Genomic DNA, 21,973 nt, shown 5'->3' with positions numbered 1-21,973 from the left:
CCTCTCTCCTTGGCTTGCAGACGGCCACCTTCCTGCTGTGTCCTCACATGCCCTTTTCTCTGTGCACGTGCATCCCTGGCGTCTCTCTCTCTCTTCTTACAAGGACACCAGCCCTTGGATTAGGGCCCACCCAATCATCTCATTTTAACTTAATCATCTATTTCAATACACTATCTCCAAATATGGTCACATTCTGTGATATTGGGATTGAGGCCTCAGCATATGAATTTTGGGGGAATGCAATTCAGTCCGTAACAAAGCTTCTCTATGTAACCAAGGATATTGCAGAAATGACACAGTTTGATTCCTGAGGTTAGATCATAAAAGACATTGCAGCTTCTGCCTCACTCGCTAAGACCACTTGTCTGGAGGAGCTGGCAGCTTGAGGATGCTCAAGCAACGTATGGAGAGGTGCACTTAGTGAAGAACTGAGGCCTCTTACCAAAAGCCATGGGAGTGACCCATCCTGGAGGTGAGTCCTCCAGCCCCAGACAAGCCCCCAGAGGACCACAGCCCAGCCACCACCATTACTGCCACCTCATGGACAAGCCTGAGCAAGAATCCCCCAGCTAAGCCATTCCCAACTTCCTGCCTCAGAGAAGCTATGAGATAATAAATGTTTACTGTTGTTTTAGGCCATTACATCCTGCAGTAATTTGGTATGCAACAATAAGTAGCAAATACAGGTTTGGGCACCAGGAGTGGTGGAAAATTTAACAAAAACCCTAAAATGTGGAGTGGTTTGGGATGGAACAGTGGCCAGAAGCTGGAGGACTTTGGCCAAGAGTCTTTGAGAAAGCCTCAATAGTCTTAGTAGAAGCCCGATGGCCTTTGAGGAGGCAGTGAGGGAAGGGTTCCAGGAAAGTGAGGAAAATGTTACTGGGGTTAAGGGATCCTTGTTAGGTGGTGGCAGAAGGTTTCCTAACACGTTGCCTGTGGTCATGAGGAAGGTAGAAAATGTTTGTGATGAGGCTAAGTGGTCAAGCTAAAGAGAGTCCCAGACAGAGTCTTGGAAGGTGCTGCCTGGTTACTTCTTGCTACTTATAGTGAAATGTGAGGGGGAGAGACAGTTAAAGGAAGGGCTGTTAAATCAGGGCAATGTTCTGGGCTTGAAAATTCCCTGTCTCTCCAGGTGGCAAATGAAATGTAAGAAACAGGTTCTGGGCAAAGATCAAATCAAGGGCACTCTCAAGAAAACACAGTCCAGAGAAGAAGCTGAGGGTGTGGTTGTAAAATCCTTTGTTAAGAATACAGATCCAGGGCAGTGTCCAAGAGAACCCTTCGGTCAAAGAACTGGGCTTCTAAGAAGCTTCGGTCCTTTGTCAGTCTTTGCAGAAGCCCATGGTGGAAGGGCTTGTGACAAAAAAGTCTGTGGGCGTGGTTTTTGCCTAATAGGATGAACCCCAATAAGAAGCACTGCCAACTCAGACTGACAGAGACCCACAAAAGTAAAAGAAGCGTCTGGACCCCCAAGCTTCTACAGGCAGGAAGCAGGCTATAAAACTATGCAGCCACATCCATGGGACACCTTTCATAGGAAAGGGAGGACGACTCAGAAGGCGGAACTCACGGACCAGGGGCAGAGCCAAGAGCCCTAGAAAGTCATTTCTGGGCAAGAGTTGGACTGAAGCCCAGTCAAGGAACTGCCGATATTTTCCCAGCTGGACTTCAGAACTGCTTTGGGCCAGGGACTCCTGTGTGTTTCCTGTTTTTCTTCTTTTGGAACTAGAGGAGTGTATGTAGCAGTGATGCTATGTCTGTCCCACCAATATGTGCTGGGTGTGTGAGGGACAGACCCTTTGTTCAGAGGTCTTCAGATTTCTGGAAGTAGTACTTGATGAGCTGAACGTAACGTACTACACCCATGAGCCCCATCTGTACCTGGACTTGATTTAGACGAGATTCTGGAATTTGAGCCGATGCTGTTACTGGGGTGAGATTTTGGGGGGCCTCGGGAGAGAGGAGGAGGAGTGTGAATCATTGAGGACCCGAGGGCAGGCTGTGGTAGCTGGCTTCCAAGATGACTGCTGATAATCCCTGCCTCCTGGTCTTCAGGCCCGTTTGTAGTCTTCTCCCACACTGGAGGGTGACGCCCTGGGTAACCATCAGGATATTGCAACAATGACAGAGCATGACTTCTGAGGCTTAGTCACAAGAGATGTTGCCATTTCCATCTTGTCCTCCAGGATCACTTGCTCAGGAGGAGCAGCTGCCGTGTCATGAGAACGCTCGAGCCACTCTCTGGGGAGGCCCATGTGGTGAGGAACCGGGGCCTCCTGCTGACACACATGTGAGCAGCCGTGTTCCAAGTGGATCCTCTGGCCCAGGTCAAGCCTTCAGATGACTGCAGCCTTACGAGGGACCCTGAGCCACAGCCGTCCTGCTAAGCTGCTGCCAAATTCCTGACCCCACAGAAACCGTATAGATGATAACACATGTTTGATTTTGCTTTAGGCTACTACGTTTGGGGAGAATTCGTTATGCAATCATGATAACTAATACACATTCTGTGTTCATTTTACATGAAGGAGACAAAAATGTTGAGTTCTAGTTAATGGTATATGTGCTAAAACATTTAGGGGGAGGACTACAGATGTGTGCTATTTATTTTGAAATGCATCCAAAAAATAAGATGGATTAATGCAGGACAAGAAGGATGGGTAGACAGAAATGTAATAAAGAGTACAGCAAAGTGTTAGCGGTAGAATTAGGAGGAGAGGTGTCTCTGTAAAATTCTTTTTGCTTTGCTGTATGTTTGAACGTTTTCACATTAAAATGCTGGGTGAGGGGCTTCCCTGGTGGCGCAGTGGTTGAGAGTCTGCCTGCCAATGCAGGGGACACAGGTTCGAACCCTGGTGTGGGAAGATCCCACATGCCACGGAGCAGCTGGACCCGTGAGCCACAACTACTGAGCCTGCACGGCTGGAACTTGTGCTCCGCAACAAGAGAGGCCGCGATGGTTAGAGGCCCGCGCACCGCGATGAAGAGTGGCCCCTGCTCGCCGCAGCTGGAGAAAGCCCTCGCACAGAAGTGAAGACCCAACACAGCCATAAATAAAGAAATAAATAAAATTAAATTTAAAAAAAATGCTGGGGGGAAATGGCTGAGTAATTTCTTAACTTGGGTGGTTGGTACATGAGCGTTCCTTAGATGATGATGATGATGATGTAAACTGCAGAGATACCTTTCATTTGCTCCTTAGTCTGTTTATTTCAGAATAATAACTATTATTTGAATGGCTGAGGGAAGTGACTAGGTGAGTGGTCCTGAGTGAGACCAGGGAAGGGTGTGGAGGCATCGAGAGACCTGGGGACTCAGAGGGGTCTGGGGCTGGGACACAGAAAACAGAGAATGGGACCTTCACACCAGTGGCCACAGAAGAAACCTGGGAATCATGCCAGGGACTAAGTCGACCCAGCTACTCTGCCAGTAAGCCTGGCAAGGCCAAGAGGATGGTGACAGACAGGAAGTCTCCTCCCCAAGTGCCATGAGGCCTTCTGGGGGGGGGGGGAGAAGGAAACCCTGATGGCTGTGTGTCCCCAAAGTGACCAGGCTGTGAGTGACAGTCACTGAGATAACCAGCCTTAAATTTGACTGAAAAGCGTTATTTTAGATTAGATTGAATACATAACCTCCGGAGAAGTAATTTTCTCCATAAGTCTCAGTCTCCTCTTACCTGTAAAATGGTAATAAAATATTTAAAAACCTCCTAAGGCAAGAGGGATTTCAGTTACCAATATGTCTGTACATCTGAGTTGAAGTATATAAATTTAGATTCTGATACAAATTCATATATATTCATATATATGTACAAACACACACACACACACACACACACACACACACACACTCACCACAGAGGTACTGACGTGTGCAGATGGGCAGAGCACAGTCTTGGAGGAGTTTGTACCAAAAAGTCAACAGGGAGAATTCTGGTGATAAGGGTGACAGCTTATCTTTTACTGTTTTCTAACTTTCTGCTTATCCCAATTTTTTCACATTTGATTATGTTCTACTTCAGAACCAGAGAACATAAGCAAAAGCCAGAGAAAGACAAATATCATACCATATTGCTTATATGTGGAATCTAAAAAAAGGTACAAATGAACTTATCTACAAAACAGAGATAGAGTTACAGATGTAGAAAATAAACTTATGGTTACCGGGAATAAGAGGGGGGAGGGATAAATTGGAAGAGAGGGATTGACATACACAATACTATACATAAAAGAGATAACTAAGAAGGACCTACTGGATAGCACAGGGAACTCTCCTCAATACTCTGTAATGGTCTATATGGGAAAAGAATCTAAAAAAGAGTGGATACATGTATATGTTTAACAGATTCAGTGCGCTGCATACCTGAAACTAACACAACACTGTAAATCAACTGCACCTCAATAAAAATTTTTAAAAAAAGGGGAAAGCAGAAACTGAGACCCATCCTCCTAGCAAAAGCCCCTCCCCTAAGCCGCCAAGGAAGCACCCATGAGTACCTTGCCTGATGATGGGAACGCTGTGGGCGGCTCTGTCCACCCCGAAGGAGAACATCTTCTCGCTGGCACTCACGGGCCGCCTGTGGGAGGCTGGTGGGACCATGGGGGGCTCGGGGGACCCCTGCGACCAGCTCCTCTGCACTGGCGCTGGCCAGATGCCCGGGTAGAAGGGGGTCTGTGGTGGTGAGGGTGACTGGTTCAGTTGCTGGGTGGCCCAAGGTAGCTGTGGCCTTGGCCAAGGTGCTGGGCCCCTCACCCATGGGAAGGAGACCTGCAGGGGCAGACAAGAGGGTCAGGGGAGGTTACGAGCAGCTGGGGTGGTCTTCACCTTTCTGTCCCGGCGACATAATTGCTGCCCTAGATTTCGGCGTGTAAGTCACTTCTCCCAAGAATCCCTCCCAGACTCTCCCCAAATTTGGGATGGCGGTCCCCACCATGGGTCACCTTGCACACTATCACACCACCATTTATTGGGTGCAACCTTCGTGCCAGGCACCCAGTCAAGAGATTCACATGCATTACCTCATTTAATACCCCTGATGCTCTGTGATGAGCCCGAGGCTGAGCAAGACCTAGTGACTTTCCCAGGACCACAGATTTGGCAGTGAGCGTCTGAGCTGGTACAACGCCACCTCTGAGCTCTGAGAGGCTGACAGCTTTTTGTCTACCTTGCTCAGCACCGTATCCTCAGCTCCTAGAATAAACCCTTGGCACATACACAGTAGGTCCTTAAATACTGGTTGAAAGAATGAATGAACACATCTCCGAGATTCAAGCCCAGGTCTCCAGGACACACACATCCACACTGTGTGTCTCCCTGGCATTCCCATTCCACCTGTTCCCCGAAGCCGAGAGCTCTGGGGTGGCAGGCACCCCAACTGGCTGGAAACCCAGCTGGCTCATTAGCCTGTGATCCTCAACATCTGCCACATCTGATTCTTGGCAGACGCGCCATAAATATCTATCGAGGGAACCTTTTTTCATCTGACCCGGCGGAAGATGTCTGTAGCTACTTTCATTAGAGAACACATCAAAATCCATCTACACCGGGAGAAGCAAATGCTGAGAGGTGCTGACACCTGGCTTTGTCTTGGTTAATGCTGTTGTGGCCGTCCCTCCCCGAGTCTAGTGGTTAAACCGTGACATCGTGAATGCTACCATTTATTGTAATTACTCACCGATTTCTCTCGATAGCCCTGAAGGGGAGGAGCTCTCCTTATTCCTAGCTTACAAATGAGGCTTGGAGAGGTTAAGGACTTCACCAAGCTCAGGTGGTGGTGGAGAGGGTGGTGGGACTGGGGTTCTGGAAAGCTCTTTCCCTCTCTGTCTCTCTCTCCCTTCTCTGCCCCGCCCCCAGTCTCTTGGCAGAAAAAAACACACTTTTCAAGGAAGAAGCTAAGTTCAAAGGTTTGCCGCCTGTGGCGGTCACGTTTCTCTTTCTGCAGACTGCAGACACGTAATGAGAAACAGGACAGAATGCTTCCGAAATAGGAGCACTGGCAGACAGAACTTCCTATAGCTCCAGCTGGATTGTATTCAAGAGGAAGGTTCTCCACTCACTCAGGTTCCCAAACCAGTCTTTTAGCTACAGTCTTTCCCAGCCAAGTCAAGAATCCGGTGAATTCCCCTGAAGACTTTTTTGGAGTCAGGGAGAACACTGTTCGGGAAAATCAAACTCCAATTGCCTGGCGACACCTGGCCCAGCATTTATGATGACACTGGCCCCGTTGAAACCTGTTTCAGGAACGGACTTGGCAGTGTTCCAGAACTCTGTTACCTTATGTGAAGATCCGAATTTCTCTCCACTGTGGGCACCTCGGTCTCCACCTAAGCTTTCTTCCTTTCTCTCCTTTCAGAAGCTGAGGTGTCCTGCTTCTGCCTTGCACTCACTTCTCCATCCATCCTATCCCTTCCCGTCCTCTCCTCTGGGGCTGTCTTGCCTCAATCATTCCTACAACCTTTCCTCATCGATTTAATAAAGATTTATCGAATGAAAGGGCTGAAGGTGGGAAGGGGGAAATTTGAATATGTTTTACCCCCGCCTGATAGAAAACAAATCGAGAGACTACGGGTAGTGTGGAGGAATTCCCTTTTGTGCTGGGATGCTCAGGTAGATGTGCCTCACTGCCCACTAACTGCCAGGGTGCTGAAGGGAGTGCTCATATCTCATGCCTCAAGTGGTTCACTGCCGTAGTGGACAGGCCGCAACCCACCTGGCTCTTCTGGAAATTCCAGGAATCTCCCTCCCAATCTGTCGGCCCATTGCTGTGGGTGGGGCTAAGCAATCAACCAATCACACTCCCTGGACATACTGATTGGTTCAGTGGTGGGGCAAGTGATCCAATCAGAGCCAAGGAGAACCAAGAAGACTTGGCTGGACACCAGGATCTGGAGTGACCTGGTGGGACTTCAGAATGCAGCCAGCATGAGGGAGTGGAGCCCAGACATGGAGAGAGGGAAGCTGTTTATTTATTTTTCAGATTGTGGTAAATAACCTGCAACATAAAATTTATCATCTTAGCCATTTTAAAGTATACAGTTCAGTGGTGTTATGTATAGTCACATTTCTGTGAGATGGATCTCCAGAACTTTTTCGTCTTGCAAAACGTAAACTCTATTAACCATTAGACAACAACTCCCCATTCCCTCCGCCACCCAGCCCGTGGTGACCAACATTCTGTCTCTATGAATTGGACTACTCTAAGTACCAAGTACCTCAAATAAGTGAAATCACATGGTACCTGTCTTTTTGTGACTGGCGTATTTCACTTAGCATAATGCCCTCAAGGTTCATCCATGTTGTAACATGTCAGAATTTCCTTCTTTTATTTTATTATTTTTTTGTGTGTGTGGTAGGCGGGCCTCTCACTGCTGTGGCCTCTCTTGCTGCGGAGCACAGGCTCCGGACGCGCAGGCTCAGCGGCCATGGCTCACGGGCCCGGCCGCTGCGCGGCATGCGGGATCCTCCCGGACTGGGGCATGAACCCGTGTCCCCTGCATCGGCAGGCGGACTCTCAACCACTGCGCCACCAGGGAAGCCCTTCCTTCATTTTTAAGGCTAAATAATATTCCACCATACAGTTTAGACTGTATTTTTTTTATCCATTAAGCGTCATGGGCACTTGGGTGGTTTCTACCTCATGGCTATTATAACTATGCTGCTGTGAACATGGTGGGGAAAATAAGGAAGCTGGTTTTGAGCACTAGCTGGGGTGCTCCCCTGAAGTGCTCCATCCCTGAGGCTGGCTAGAGCTGGTTTCTGTTGCTTGCAGCACACAGAGCCCGGACGATAGGGCCCCTAGTGGGAAGGAGCCAAAGATGTATAAACGCAGCAGAGACTCCAAGGTCTTCGGGTTTAAAAATTTAAAAATAAAGGTTTTTTTTTTTTTTTTCTCTGAAGCATGTTGGTTGAGGGTAGCTTTAGTTGGATGGTTAAAGTTGGTTTTCTCTAGTTTCCCGGCTTGCTTTATCAAAGGGAAGGTCAAGGTTTTCTCAGAAATTGCTGCTGGCAACTACAACGATACAGGCAGGGAGAAAAGCAAACATAAGAAGAAGATTCACATTAAAAGCTAGCTCTGGGCTGTACAGGAAGCATGGGGTCAAGGTCAGTTATCAACAAGTCTGTTTTTATTATTTATTTATTTTAGATTTAATTCTATTTATTTTTGTCTGTGTTGGGTTTGCGTTGCTACGTGCAGGCTTTCTTTAGTTGCGGCGAGCGGGGGGCTACTCTTGTTGTGGTGCGCAGGCTTCTCCTTGTGGTGGCTTCTCTTGTTTCGGAGTGTGGGCTCTAGGCGCATGGGCTGCAGTAGCTGGGGCACATGGGCTCAGCAGTTGTGGCACGTGGGCTCTAGAGCGCAGGCTCAGTAGTTGTGGCGCATGGGCTTAGTTCCTCCACGACATATGGGATCTTCCCAGACCAGGGCTCGAACCTGTGTCCCCTGCACTGGCAGGTGGATTCTTATCCACTGTGTCACCAGGGAAGTCTTCAAGTCTGTTTTTAGAAACTTTAGTTTAAAAATACACGCTAATGCCTTTTCTCTTTCTTTGTGTCTGTTCTCTGACCATATGGTATGTTGCCATGGTTGGGTTTTTTGTTTTGTTTTTGAGGTAGCATATGTGATACTCCTGATTTCTTTTCCATACTACCTTTAAAATAGCAGGTTGGGGCTTCCCTGGTGGTGCAGTGGTTGAGAGTCTGCCTGCCGATGTAGAGAACACGGGTTCGTGCCCCGGTCCGGGAAGATCCCACATGCCACAGAGCGGCTAGGCCCGTGAGACATGGCCGCTGAACCTGCACGTCTGGAGCCTGTGCTCCACAACGGGAGAGGCCACAACAGTGAGAGGCCCGTGTACCGAAAAAAAAAAAAAAGCAGGTTGTCAACCACCTGGATTAACCATGACCACATCCACGGCTGAATTTATATTAGCTTTAATAAACACAGGTCAATGATTTACTCAAGAAGTCACTATCCATTTTCTTTCAAATTATCTACTTGTTCTTTGTGTTATTTCTCCAATATCTGCTTCTAACCCTGTAAAGAGTATAAGTTGAACGGGAGACCCTAAAAAAAATTCGAAGTAGTTTGCACATCGAGTGCCTACAGTACACATGAATTCTGCCAGGAAGCCCTGGAGCCTGCAGAGAAGGTGGAAACTTAGACCTTGCCCTTGGAGAGCTTGTTATGTGCTCTGCCATTTGTAAGTAATTGTGGACAATACAACGGCTATGAGCCACTGTGTAGAGAAGCCACAGATGTGCCACAGACTGTGCTGGGCACTTAATGCATGTGGTCTCATCTGATAATGCATGTGGTCTCATCTGATCTCCAGAATAATCTTGCAGGAGGCATTTTACCCCTCATTGTGTGGATTAAGAAACTGAAGCTCAGAGAGGTTAAATGACTTGCCCAAGGTCTCACAGCCAGGAAGTGGTGACACAATTTGACTCCAATACCTGTGCTCTTAGGACTTCTAGGTTACTCGAAGTCATGATTTATTACCTGCTTTCCATACTCACAAACGGATCTTAGACGATTGGTTAGTGAATGATAGGATATTTTCCAAGTTAAAAAAAGGAAATGAACATTAGATGGTGTGAAAAAACACAAGACATCGCATGGGCTACTTAGAAATGGGATTTTCTAGGAACACTGACAACTGTCTTATGGAAGTGTTATTCATCTGGTACATGCCACGCCCTGGAAGCAGCTCAGAGGACCCCAGCCTCCATCCGGGAAGACCTGTGGTATGTTCACTGCTGTACCAGAGGAGTGCTGGGGCCAGCTGGTACCCGCCCACGAGAACTGATTGTTAAATGTCCAGGAATTTTGCCAACTGGTTGATAAACACAGCCATTAATAAGAATTAACTTACATAAATTTACAATTAAATTATATCAGAAACAATTGGTATACAAACTTAAAAGTCACCCCTTCCTAATTATTTTACTCTATTTTATTATTACCTATGCTCTTGAGGTTATTTCACTCTACTATATGTTTCTGTTGGAAATGTTACATAGTAATGTGTTACCACACCTCTCTTTCCTTCTGTGTATTCAGGGATGTGTCATTGGGAGCTGGAAATTGACCGTGGAGTGCGTATTACACCATAGAAATCAGGAAATGTTATAAATGAGGGCTTGGTTTTTAAAAAGTTTTATAAATAGGTTTAATAATGGTGGTTCATGTAGAGCTTGATTTTGTTTGTTTGTTTGTTTTGTTGATTGCCTAGACTTAAGACGGTAATGGAGAAAATGTTAACAATGCAGATTATACAAAAGCATGTTGTGTCTTAGCCGTTATGTTATGAATAGAGCAAAAAATTGGGGAAACGTTCTTCCAGTATTTAAAAATTATTATCTGATGCAGCAACAAAGTCACTCATGTCACTGATGAACATGTGAAGTTCTAACATCTTTCTTTTTTCACTTGTATTATTCATAAATCCAAAATATCCAAAAATACCCACCAGTGCTCAGGTTGGGAACTCTCTCATTCGTCAACTGCAATGAGAAATTGGCTATGGATACAAGAGTTCACCTAAAGTCAATGAAAGCATTCTGTGAGACTCAGCTGGCTATATAGAATTTACAAGAAAGAGTACTGTATATTTTGTTACATGGATAGACTGTGCTACACATTCTTTATATCAGTAAACCTTATGCTATGCATCCATGTACTTTACTTTTTCCAGAGAGCTGGTCATTAAATATTTACCAGCCAATTGCTGGCTGTGCTGGCACCCAGCAGAGTGCCTGCTACTCATGGTAGGTGTTCGCTGACTGAGCTGAACAGTTGGCAAATGGAGTGTAAATAAAAAGCACTTTGATTCTGGGGCTGGGATGGGGAAAACACCTGCTAAGCCTGGTGCATCTTGTAACAGCAGAGAGTAAGCAAGTGCCCAAAACGAAAAGGTGGGGAGATGCTCAAGGACACAGCAAGCAATCTGAAAGAGCTCCCAGTGGCCAAGGCTGGAAGAATTTGAGCGAAGAAATATTTAATGAGTATTGGATTATAATTCAAAGTGTAAAATCAGTATACATGGATCCATACTGACATAGATACATTGGTGAGTAAATACATAAAGGAGGGAGAAGAGACCGGCTTCCTTACAGAAGAATTTAACATACATAGATGTGGAGCTTAATTCCCATGGTCTGGAAGGGCCTGGGGGGTAGGGGTGATGGTGGCGAGCAGGGACACTGACCGCAGCATGGAGGAGCCATGGACCTGGAAAGACAGAATGGAGACTAGAAAACATGGCCAGTAGATCTCAGAAGCCAGGAGGGGGTGCTACTTGGTGCCAGGACAAATGGCCTTTATCTCAACAGCTACCGGGGTGTCACCGTAACTCAGAGACGGGTAATAATTCTATGTCCCCAAGAAAAGGGTAAATCACGTACGGGGCTTCAGTGTGAGAAATCAGGGTTATACATTTAGAACACAGAACCGCCAAGTTATACATTATTTTTAGGTTTTGGAACTTAAAAGAATTAAGTCCCTTTGAGCTGTTCAGAAAAGCCATTCGTTTGGGTTTTTCCCAGCTGTGTTAAAGGAGATCTGGCCCATCTAATTTTCCCATTTTCTTGTAAATCTTCAATCTTACGGATTTTCCTTTCCTTTCAAGTTCTAATCAGCTTCCTGGTCAGTCCATAAAATGGGAAATAGAATCTAATGAGAAAACAGCCGGATTTTTGCAAATAGCTTTTGCTACCCCTAGACTTGGCCTGCTTCAATTCGGTCTTGCCAGATAGAGAGACGGAATGAATGAATGAATGAATGATCATCAACTAAGTTCAGAGAAGGAGCAACGTGGTTCTGATTTGGTAACAAAGGGTGTGGTCTGCCAGAGGAAGCAGGAAGCGGCCTGGTTCCTGACCGAGTCTGGGTTCTGTCTCAGCAGGATGCTAAGGGTTCAGCCCGCGCTCCCGTCTCCACCTCCCCCGATGTCATCTGCATCGCCTGTAGACATCTGGTGACAACACAGCCTCAGGGGTCCTTTTGTGTGAGTTTCTGCTGCGGAGGCCGAGCCTGAGGCTGTCTGCTGCCCCGTGCCCTCCACTTCACTGGTCTCGGGAAGTCGCCTTTGATATAAAACACCCAGCCTCAGGAGTTCTCATCACATAAGTAAGTCCCCACGGGACCTGTAAGAGCACAGGGTAGAGGAAATCCTACAAGGTCAGGTAGGAGATGACAAAGCTTGACCAGAAAGAGGCTTTGTTCTGAAGGGCACCATACTCTCTGGTCATTCACTCAGTTGCCGGCTTCTCAACCCCCGGTACAGTAAAGCCACATCCTCCTCAACAACGGGCCCTATTCAGAGGTCCCAGGAACGTGGAAACACCACCCTTCTTGGGGATGGACAACTAAGGCCCAGACTCTGAGCTTCTCATCACACCAGTTCACCACAGGAGAGAAATGAGCAACTCTGCTTCCTTGGAGACTGGCCTGGGACTTTTCCAATGGAAAAGTGGATTATTCATCATTTTCCTCCCCCCAGATCCCTAGTGGCAAATCCCGTTCGGAAGGCTCCACTTAGGCAATAGGAATGCTTCCTAATGTCATGGACATCTTCTTTGTTTTTGCCTCCCCCGCATCCATTTCTTCCATCTTCTGGATGGGCACCTTAATTTTTTTTCAGGGAAGACACCCTTTCCCTGACAATCCTGAGTCCATAGAACTCTGACCCTTCCACCCCAGGGGTGAGACCATAACCCAGGCCTGGCCAATCAGAGCATTCCTGGCCCCTGGCCTCAGTGATTGCTTCAGGGGAAGCCACGTGATCCAAGCCACTGTCAATGAAGATGCTGGCTCTATCCCTGGAACTGCTACTTTGTAGGGTGCTGGGGCTGCTGCTGGCCACTTTCCTACAGGTCAGGCAAGAGTCTGTCTGAGATTGGGAAGCTAACAGGGAAGAAAGAGTCAGATTCCTGACCATGATTTGGGCGCCTGGATCCAGCTGGGCCTAAGCTGCAGCTTTTGGCCTTTTCAGTTCCATGAGCTTTTTTTTTTTTTTTTTTTTTTTTTTGCCTAGGCTAGTTTTAGTTGGTTTTCTGATACTTGCAAACAATCAAATTTCCTGGACAGTATGCTTATTGAGACTTTAGCATAAGCATCACTATGTACTCAGAGTGAAAGTTGTTTTAAAGGTTATGACATGCTCAAATAAAACCCACCAGACTGTCATCATGCACCAAATTTACCTTTCAAGTTATAAAAGTAAAGCAGCATCTCCAGAGAAGATGATTTAAGACCAAGGAACCAATCATAAGACAAGTAGTAAAACGCTGCTTAGAGAAACTTTGATAGATAAATAGTTCTCTAGCTACAGCAGGCTTCAGACTACAAACCCCAAATTTCTGCTTCAAAAGTGACTCAGGGAAGACATTCCACAGTTTCATTTATTTCGTTTTTTGGCCTCGCTGTGCACTTGTGGGATCTTAGTTACCTGACCGGGAATTGAACCCAGGCCCTCAGCAGTGAGAGCACTGAGAGCACTGAGTCCTAACCACTGGACCACCAGGGAATTCCCAACAGTCCACAGTTTTAAAAGAAAACTTTCCAGTTGAAGAAACAGGTAAAATTTATAATATGCATCTGTTGTATATATAATATGTTAATGTCTAGTACATTTATCAGATCCATGTCAATGTAATTATGTTATTACTATATTTGCAAATGCATATATATGTGTATGTATATTTAGAACCACATATTTCCAGCTCTTTTTTAAAGAGGTATTGAAAAGACTGTTCAAAATTTAGTTTTCCAGCTTGTCTGTTTTTTCTTATTCCTCAGTAAACTTAAGCAATTAACCAGCACATTTCCTGGCACACAGTAAGGCTCAATCTGAGTGAGTTCTTTCTCCCCAGCTCCCCCCTCTATTTTAAGTTCTTCTTTTAGAAACCAAGTCAAATGAAAGAGGCAGGACTGCATAGTGTTACAGGCAGAGGCTGGTCAACGTTTTCTGTAGAGCCAGACAGTAAGCATTTCCAGCCCTGTGGGCCATAGGATCTGCCCAGCTTACTCTGCCCTTGTAGCCGACAACACAGGCAATACTGAAATGAATGGGATGGCTGTGTTCCCAGGAAACTTTACAGAAACAGGCGATGGCCCGCACTTGGCCCTGGGCCATAACGTGCCGACCTCGGGTTAAGACCTTGGGATCCGGCGTCACACAGACTCTGGTCCGGCTCCCGGCTCTGCTCCGTCTCTGGGACCCTGACGAGTGTGTCATTTCTGTGCCTTGTCTGTAAGACACAGGGATACCAACAACCATTTCTTAGTCTGTGAGAAGTGGGTGAGATAGTGCACGTGAAATGCTGGGAACACTTCCTGGTCCATAATAAATGAGCATAAAACATTAGCCACCAGGTGTGATCACCATCGTCAAAAAAGGAGAAGAAAGGGCGCAACTGAATTTGTCCAGGAATGGCAGCAATATCCCTGGTAAAGAGTTAGTGGGTGGACTTCCCTGCGGGCGCAGTGGTTAAGAATCCGCCTGCCAATGCAGGGGACAGGGATTCGAGCCCTGGTCCAGGAAGATCCCACATGCCGCGGAGCAACTAAGCCCATGGGCCACAACTACTGAGCCCGCGTGCCACAACTACTGAAGCCCACGCACCTAGAGCCGATGCTCCGCAACAAGAGAAGCCACCGCAAAGAGAAACTCGCGCACTGCAAAGAAGGGTAGCCCCCGCTCGCCGCAACTAGAGAAAGCCCGTGCGCATCAACGAAGACCCAACGCAGCCAAAAATAAATAAATAAAATAAATAAAATAATTAAAGAAAAAAAGTTAGTGGAGCCAGGGACTTCCCTGGCCGTCCAGTGGTTAAGACTCCACGCTTCCAATGCAGGGGGTGCAGGTTTGATCCCCGGTTGAGGAACTAAGATCCTGCATTGGTATAGCCAAAAAAAAAAGTTAGTGGAGCCAAACAAGCAAGGAAGCCAGATAACTGAAAATGCAGTTTCTCCTATTATCAGTGGCTTTCGTTTTTACCCACATAATGAATCATCCCCTGTCAGCATGTGAAATTGCAGGTTGGACTGGGAATTGCAAGACCTTCATTAACCGCTGGGCAGTGAAGGACCTGCCTGGGCTCTCACGGCCCCACGATGCTTCGTGCTATTAGGAAAAGGCTCCAAGGGACTCAGGAGAGCCGGCTTTTAATCCTGCCTCTGGATCTATATGATTGATGCCTAACCTTGGGGAAGTCACTGAAACTCTCTGAAGCCTCAGTTTATGCCATGATAGGGGTGGTCCCAGGGACCTCTATAAAAACAACTGAAGGGGGAAAGGGGACCTGGGATTAATGAGTAGCTCCTTGGCAGAAATTGGAAATTGAAGCTCAGAAAGGTAAAGCCAGTTGCAGCTGGCATTTCAACTTGGGTCCATCCAACTCCAAAGCCCTTGCTTTCTCGATTGTGTTCTGCAGAGCTTCCCCATTAAAGCAGCAAGGAATATTGGCCGACAGAGGGCGCTCTTCTCGCAAGACAGGACGTCATGACATTGCAGGGACAGAAGACAGTATCCAGGAGCCACGTGGGAGAGTCTGGCTGGACTGGGAAAAGGGAAGAGCAGGCTACAGGGAAGGCCAGACACAGGCAGTCATGGGGATGGGGGCTGCCGACAAGGAGCTGTCAACCCCCTCATGGAACAACTCGGCACGTCATTTGTGGCGCCTGGCTTCCTTTTTCATTCTGGCCATTTCCATCCGTTTTGCCGTATTTCAGAACAGAGAAAGACATGATTGATACATACGGGTGACGTGGGTTTCCTTACTCAGCTGCCTTGTAAGAACGGCGCCACTGTGACTAGCACAGCTTGTTTCCACACCTCCTTTCCCAGAGCTCAGAAAGCACGAGTAAAGGCAACAACCAACAAAACCCACAACACGGCAGCACACCTGACTCTGGGACTTCAATTTCCCACGCCTGGTGCCAAGACTCTATGGGATTAATCAACGGTTGCTTCAGGGCATTGCAGATGGCCCTGCGGGTTATGTCCTGCACAGTTTCAGTGGGCGCCATCCACATGGACTACGTTGTGAATGGTGACCCTGGAGTTGTGCAATATGGCAGCCCTAGGTTATACTTTGATGAGAGAGGTATAATTTACACAGTATGGTCCTGGGGGCTTCCCTGGTGGCGCAGTGGTTGAGAGTCCACCTGCCGATGCAGGGGACACGGGTTTGGGCCCCGGTCCGGGAAGATCCCACATGCCGCGGAGCGGCTGGGCCTGTGAGCCATGGCCGCTGAGCCTGCACGTCCGGAGCCTGTGCTCTGCAACGGGAGAAGCCACAACAGTGAGACGCCCGTGACCACAAAAAAAAAAAAAAAAGGATGGTCCTGGGCACAACCTGGCTGCCAATGCACTTTGTCAAACAAGAGTTTTTCTTTATATTTTTCCATCTTGTATGTTATTCTATGGGTAATTTATCTGCAAATGTATTATCTGCTGGCGGGGGCAGGTCTTGGGAGGTTTCCCTGTGCAAAAGGACACTTACAAAGGAGGCATCTTGGCTGCTCCATGCTGGTTTGCTTGACTCTAAAGCTGAGGGTTATCACATGCTTATTAGGTGCCAGACGCTGGACTAAGCAATTTACGCACTTTGCCCACTTAATACCACACTCACTCAAGGTGGTAGGAACTATTGTTACAGGAGTGGGGACCGAGGCCCTGAGAGGTAGATGATTTGTGCACGTCCAGTATAAAAGCCGGTCAAGAGCAGGGCTGGGACGGCGCTGGAGTCAGCCTGACCTCAGGGCATGTGCTCTAACCACTGAGATATCTGCACACACATCTGGATTCCTAAGCGCCCCACACCTCACCCCCCTCCCCCAGTAAAATGCTGTCACACCCTCCTCTATTGGTTAGGGTCACCACAAAACCTGAACTAAATGCTTTCATTTGGGAACTCTTTGTCGGGAGAAGAACAGTTCTCATCATACTTAATCTGTATGATATCAGGGCAGTCCTCCATGGAAACTCCATCCAAGGAGGAAACACAGCGCCCTCACCAGGGACCCCAAAATCAATTGGAAACAAGAATATGCCGGAAGCAAGATGGCCACGAATTTTTTAGAAAAACTGGGCTTCAAAATATTTGATGAGAGATGCTCTTCAATACCTCTCCCTTTTTCCCCTCTTCCTTTCTCTTCTTTTAAACAGCCAGCAGGTTGGAGTCATCAGGAAGTGGAATTTGTAGGAAGGTGTCAGTCAGTCCACAGGCCGCCCTCACACGGACGCTGCAAAGGACCCCTCCATGAATATGAGCGTCATGGATGGAAGCTTCTCAAGCTGGGGACGCCCCGGCAGACAGCGCTTTTGAGAAGATGGGGCTGTGGAGAGTCCTGTAAAGTGCCCTGGGCACAGGCCAGGGGAACACTTGTGCAGCTGCCTGCAGTCAACCGAGGAATGAAGCAAGGTGCAAGTGCGTGTAGGAATAAGAATTGAAAAAATCCGTGCATATTCGAGTGACCGTGAGAGTATGCTTTCCTCGGTGTGAAAACCAGTCAAGGCTACTGCTCCAGCTAGCATCAGACTAAATGGTTTTCTCCCCTCCTTTTTCCACAAGTGGGGATAGTGTTTAATTTGCACTGACAAGCTGGGTGGCCCTGGGGAAATTACTTAACCTCTCTAAGTTTCGGATTCCTTGTCTGTCAAATGGGGATCATGGGAGAACCCATCTCATAGGTTGCTATGAGCGTGAAATAAGGGAGAGCAGGTGAATTGCTTAGCACAGTGCTGTTCACGTCAGTGATTCCTCCTGCTGCTCTCCTCGTTTCTCTTCTTACAAAGCATCTTCTTCCGTCTTATCTACTCAAGGTTAGAGGTCGTCATCACTTTTTCCCACAATTATATAAGAAGCACCTTGTAAAATAAAGTCCCCATTCCATAGTTGTACACCCGTGTTCATAACAAACTTACTCAAAATGGCCAAAAGGTGGAAGCAACCCAAGTGGCCATGGATGGATGAACAGGTAAACAAAATGTGGTGAATCCATACAATGAAATATTCAACTGGAATGAACCATGAGGATATCATACTAAGTGAAATAAGATGGTCACAAAAGGACAAACAATGTAAGGTTCCATTTATATGAGGAACCTAGAATAGTCCAATTCACAGACACAGAAAGCATGGTGGGAGGGGAGGAAGGAAGCAGGGGGTTTGATGTGTTGGGCTTAGAGTTTCAGTTTGGGAAGATGAACAAAGTTCTGAAGATGGATGGGGGTGATGGCTGCACAACAGTGTGAATAGATTTAATGCCACTGTGAACTGTACACTGAAACATGGTTAAGATGGTAAATTTTATGTGTATTTTACCATAATTTTGAAAATTAAAAGTTAAAAACAAACCCCAAAATGAAATACCTCCAAGGTTTCTCCGAGGTTTGGGGTGATAGAAATGGAGGAAAATGTTCTGAGAGCAGGTTGTGGTGATGGCTGCACAACTCCATCAATATATTCAAATTGATTGAATTGGACACTTCAAATGGGTGAAGTTTCTGTTATGTAAATTGTACTTCAGTGAAGCTGTTAAGAGCAAGCAAGCAAACAAACACATGCTGTGATCCGGAGGAAACTTTGGAGGATGAAGGAGCTGTTCACTGTCTTGATTGTGGCTATGGTTTCACAGGTGTACCCATATGTCAAAGCCCATCAACTTACAGACTTTAAACATGTGCTGTTTATTGCATGTCAATTATATCTTAATAAAGCTGTGTTTTAAAAAGGCAGAAGAGTATTCCATATATAACGAACTCCTTATAATATATTAAACTCCTTAGAATATATTAAACAATATAATTTATTAAACAATGCCCCCTTTGGATGGAAATTTAGGTTTCAAATTTTATGCCCCTATCAATAATATTTCAATAAATATCTTTGTAGGAAAAAAGAAGAAAAAAATGCAGATATTGTTTGCTGCTCCCCCTCTTCTTCTCCCCACGGGCAAGCCACAAAGTCAGAATTTCCCAGGGAGGGGGCCTGGGAACCTGTAATTTTACTGAACATTCCTGAAAATTTCTTGGAATCAGACATGTTGGGGCACATTGAATCAAACTTCATGAACTTGGATTTTCAGGCTTGGGAGTGTGAAATCCCCTTTTCTTTGATCCCTAAAAAATTCTGTAAGTGTTCCATACAAATGATTCTAAATTTTGGTTTCCCTCCTATTGGCGGTGCATCAGAATCATCAGGGAGCTTGTGAGAATGCATATTCCCAGGCCCTACTCCCAGGGAGGATGTGTATGGTTGCCAGATTTCGCATAAATAAAGAAATGAATAAATCAATATATAATAAACTATAGGGTGTCCGTTAAATCTGAATTTCAGATAAACACCAAATAATTTTTTTAGCATAAGTGGTTCCTTGCAATAGTTGGGCCACACCTGTACATAACAATGATTTGTTGCTTCTCTGAAATTCAGATTTCACTGGGTGTCCTGTATTTCATCTGGGAATCCTAAGTATGAGTCCTCAGGCCTGGGGTGAAGCCCAGATCTGCACTGTGGGTCTGCTCCCCACGTGCTTCTGACGAGGGGGATCCTTAGAACCCATGTTGAGAACCCCTGATCAGGTCAACACCTTCTGGGTCAGGAGCCCCTCCTCAGGGCGGCCAGTGGATCCCAGTGCATCCCACAAGTGAGCACACTTTAATGTTGGTCCAAGGAGTAAAAGGGGGCTGAGAAGCAGCAGGAGAAAACTGTCCCAGGTTTTCAAAGCCAAACGTGGTGGATGCGGTGTCACGGGCCCTGCAGCCTGAGGGACGGTGCTCATCTTCTCTGAGTGAGTATTTAAGGCTGCCTAGTGGACCCACACCCCAGAATTCTGTCTAGATTCTCTAAACTTTATTTATTTATACCCAGCCTCGTCCCAGAAAGGACTTTAAGCCTCGGAGGTCTCAGTCCATGCAGCGTTCTTGGTGCTGGGGAGTGAGGTTAACACGCCGTCTCTCTGGGACACACACGACAGGTATTAATTGTGTGCTCACCACGAATGGGCATTATTCTGGGAGTTTTACAATTAGAACCATCTCATTTAGCCCTCGAGATAAGCCTGCAAGGTCATTGCTGTCGTTGGCCCCATTTTGTAGATGAGGAAACCGAGGTTCCGAGGGGTCCAATGGCTTGTGCAAGAGCGCACCGAGTAGGCCAGCGGCAGAGCTGGGGTTCTGACCCAGGACTGTGTTGCTAACCAGCCCCCATCCTGCCTCCCTACTGAACCAGATACTTCTGGTGACTGAGCTTTGGTGGGCGAATTTTGGCTTACGTTCCGCTTAACCTGGGGCCATACTTTAGGTCCTGATCCCGGGAACATTTCTGATCCGGTGTGATAACAGCTGGCAGGCCTTGAGCGTCTACTCTGGCCAGACACTTTGACTTTTTATACATAGATACTCTCTCAACGCCCTGCACCGCTGAGAAGACCCAGACCCAGGCATACAGAGAAGCCTGGCCGAGGTCACAAAGCTAGAAAGTTGCAGAGCACTGATCTGCCTAAAAAGGAAGCATCCATCTCTGCATCTTCAAAAGCACACACCTGCTTTCCACCTCCCCTCGCCAAGCTTCACTTTTCAGGAAAACGCTCTCACTCTGGGCTGGTCGCTAGGCAACCCTTGCATGTAATTCCACGAAATGCCCAGAAGAGGGCGCGAGGACTCGCTCTCCCCGGGCACCCACGCGATGGGGCTGAACTTCGCAGACTCGCGAAAGGAAGAGTGACGCGCTCCAGACGAACTCCACCTGTGGCCGTACCCGAGCCCTAGGCTGCACGGAAGGGGACACAACACGGCACCTCTGCACCCCACCCCACCCCAACCCCGCAGGGGCCTGGACTCACCGAGGCTGGGTTTTCGATGACCAGTTCGTAGGTCAGCCCTCTGGACCCAAACCTCAGGATGTCTCCGGGTAGGAGCTTCACAGCCACGTTCTGAATGTGGCACTCATTGACGAACGTGCCGTTGCAGGAATTGAAGTCGTGGAGAACAAAGCTGCTTTCGGCCTCATTATATTCAATGAGTGCGTGATGGTTGTCGACGTCTGCAGACTGAAATGCAGAAGGGGGACAGTCAGAGCCAGGAATAACAGGAATAACAAGGAATAACTAGTGCCACTGACACTGGGGGCCCCAATGTGCTAACCACTTCATCTGGCTGGACGGTCACTGCAATCCTCATTTTAAGAGGAGGATGCTGAGGGTCAGAGAGGTTAAGTGACTTGCCTAAGGCCACACAGCTAGTGAGTGGAGGGTCACCAGACCCTGACAGCAGACCCAGAATAGATGCCCAGTTTTGGGGTAGGGCGTCAGGCAACACAGAGGCAAGAGGGAACTCGGGGGGAATTGGCCAGGAATTGGCCACTTGATAGTTCTCTGATCCCATGCAAGTATCCTTTTGGTTGTCCCGAGTGGCAAGACAGCAGAAATGGCCCAACACAAACCAGAAAGGTCAGTTGGCAAGTGACAACTGTCCATTTACTGCAAGTGTTAAAGTGAAGGGGAGGTTTTGTAATAATTGTTGTTTGTTCTATTCATTTTTAAAATAACATGTTTTTTGTAATAATGCAGAAAATGAGAACTAGAGAAAAACACAAAGAAGACATTAAAATCACTTAGACTCCCGTCCCCCAGAGGCAGGCACCGAGAACACGGTGGTTCACATCCTTCCAGTCTTTTCTCTATGCTTACAATCTTTTTAAAAAGTTTAAACACAATTGAGCTCACACCACAAAACATAGTTTTATAACTACCTTTTAAAAGCCTTGGTGTACAATGAAGGTTTTTCCCATGTGCTTAATTATTACTGTTGCTTCTTAAAAGCTAATCAGAATTTATCTAACCAAAGATGATCTATTTTTCAATAGGGGCCCTGGTGTGACCACATTTCCCTCAAAAGAGAGAGACCCCAGACAGTGATTTGTCAGTGGCGTCAGAAACCTCCTGTGTAACCACTTTAATAAGAAG

At 47.0% G+C, this 21,973-nt stretch overlaps 1 protein-coding gene across 1 annotated transcript in view; it reads right to left on the bottom strand.

The window, feature by feature from the left end:
• The window catches only part of LOC309808899 (forkhead-associated domain-containing protein 1-like), a gene marked incomplete at both ends in the record, with an annotated part of 81,702 nt that overhangs the window by 41,285 nt on the left and 18,444 nt on the right, over positions 1 to 21,973 (bottom strand). The window contains 2 exons of the mRNA XM_082629470.1: positions 4,497 to 4,767; positions 20,852 to 21,058. Of these exons, the coding sequence (XP_082485596.1) occupies positions 4,497 to 4,767; positions 20,852 to 21,058 (478 nt within the window). The remainder of the gene's footprint in view (positions 1 to 4,496; positions 4,768 to 20,851; positions 21,059 to 21,973) is intronic.

Source organism: Mesoplodon mirus (genome assembly GCF_964341445.2).
Source record: "Mesoplodon mirus genome assembly, chromosome: 7".
In the NCBI taxonomy this organism is placed as follows: domain Eukaryota; kingdom Metazoa; phylum Chordata; class Mammalia; order Artiodactyla; family Ziphiidae; genus Mesoplodon; species Mesoplodon mirus.
Note: the sequence above shows the minus strand (reverse complement) of the source record. Positions and strands in the feature narration are given on the sequence as shown.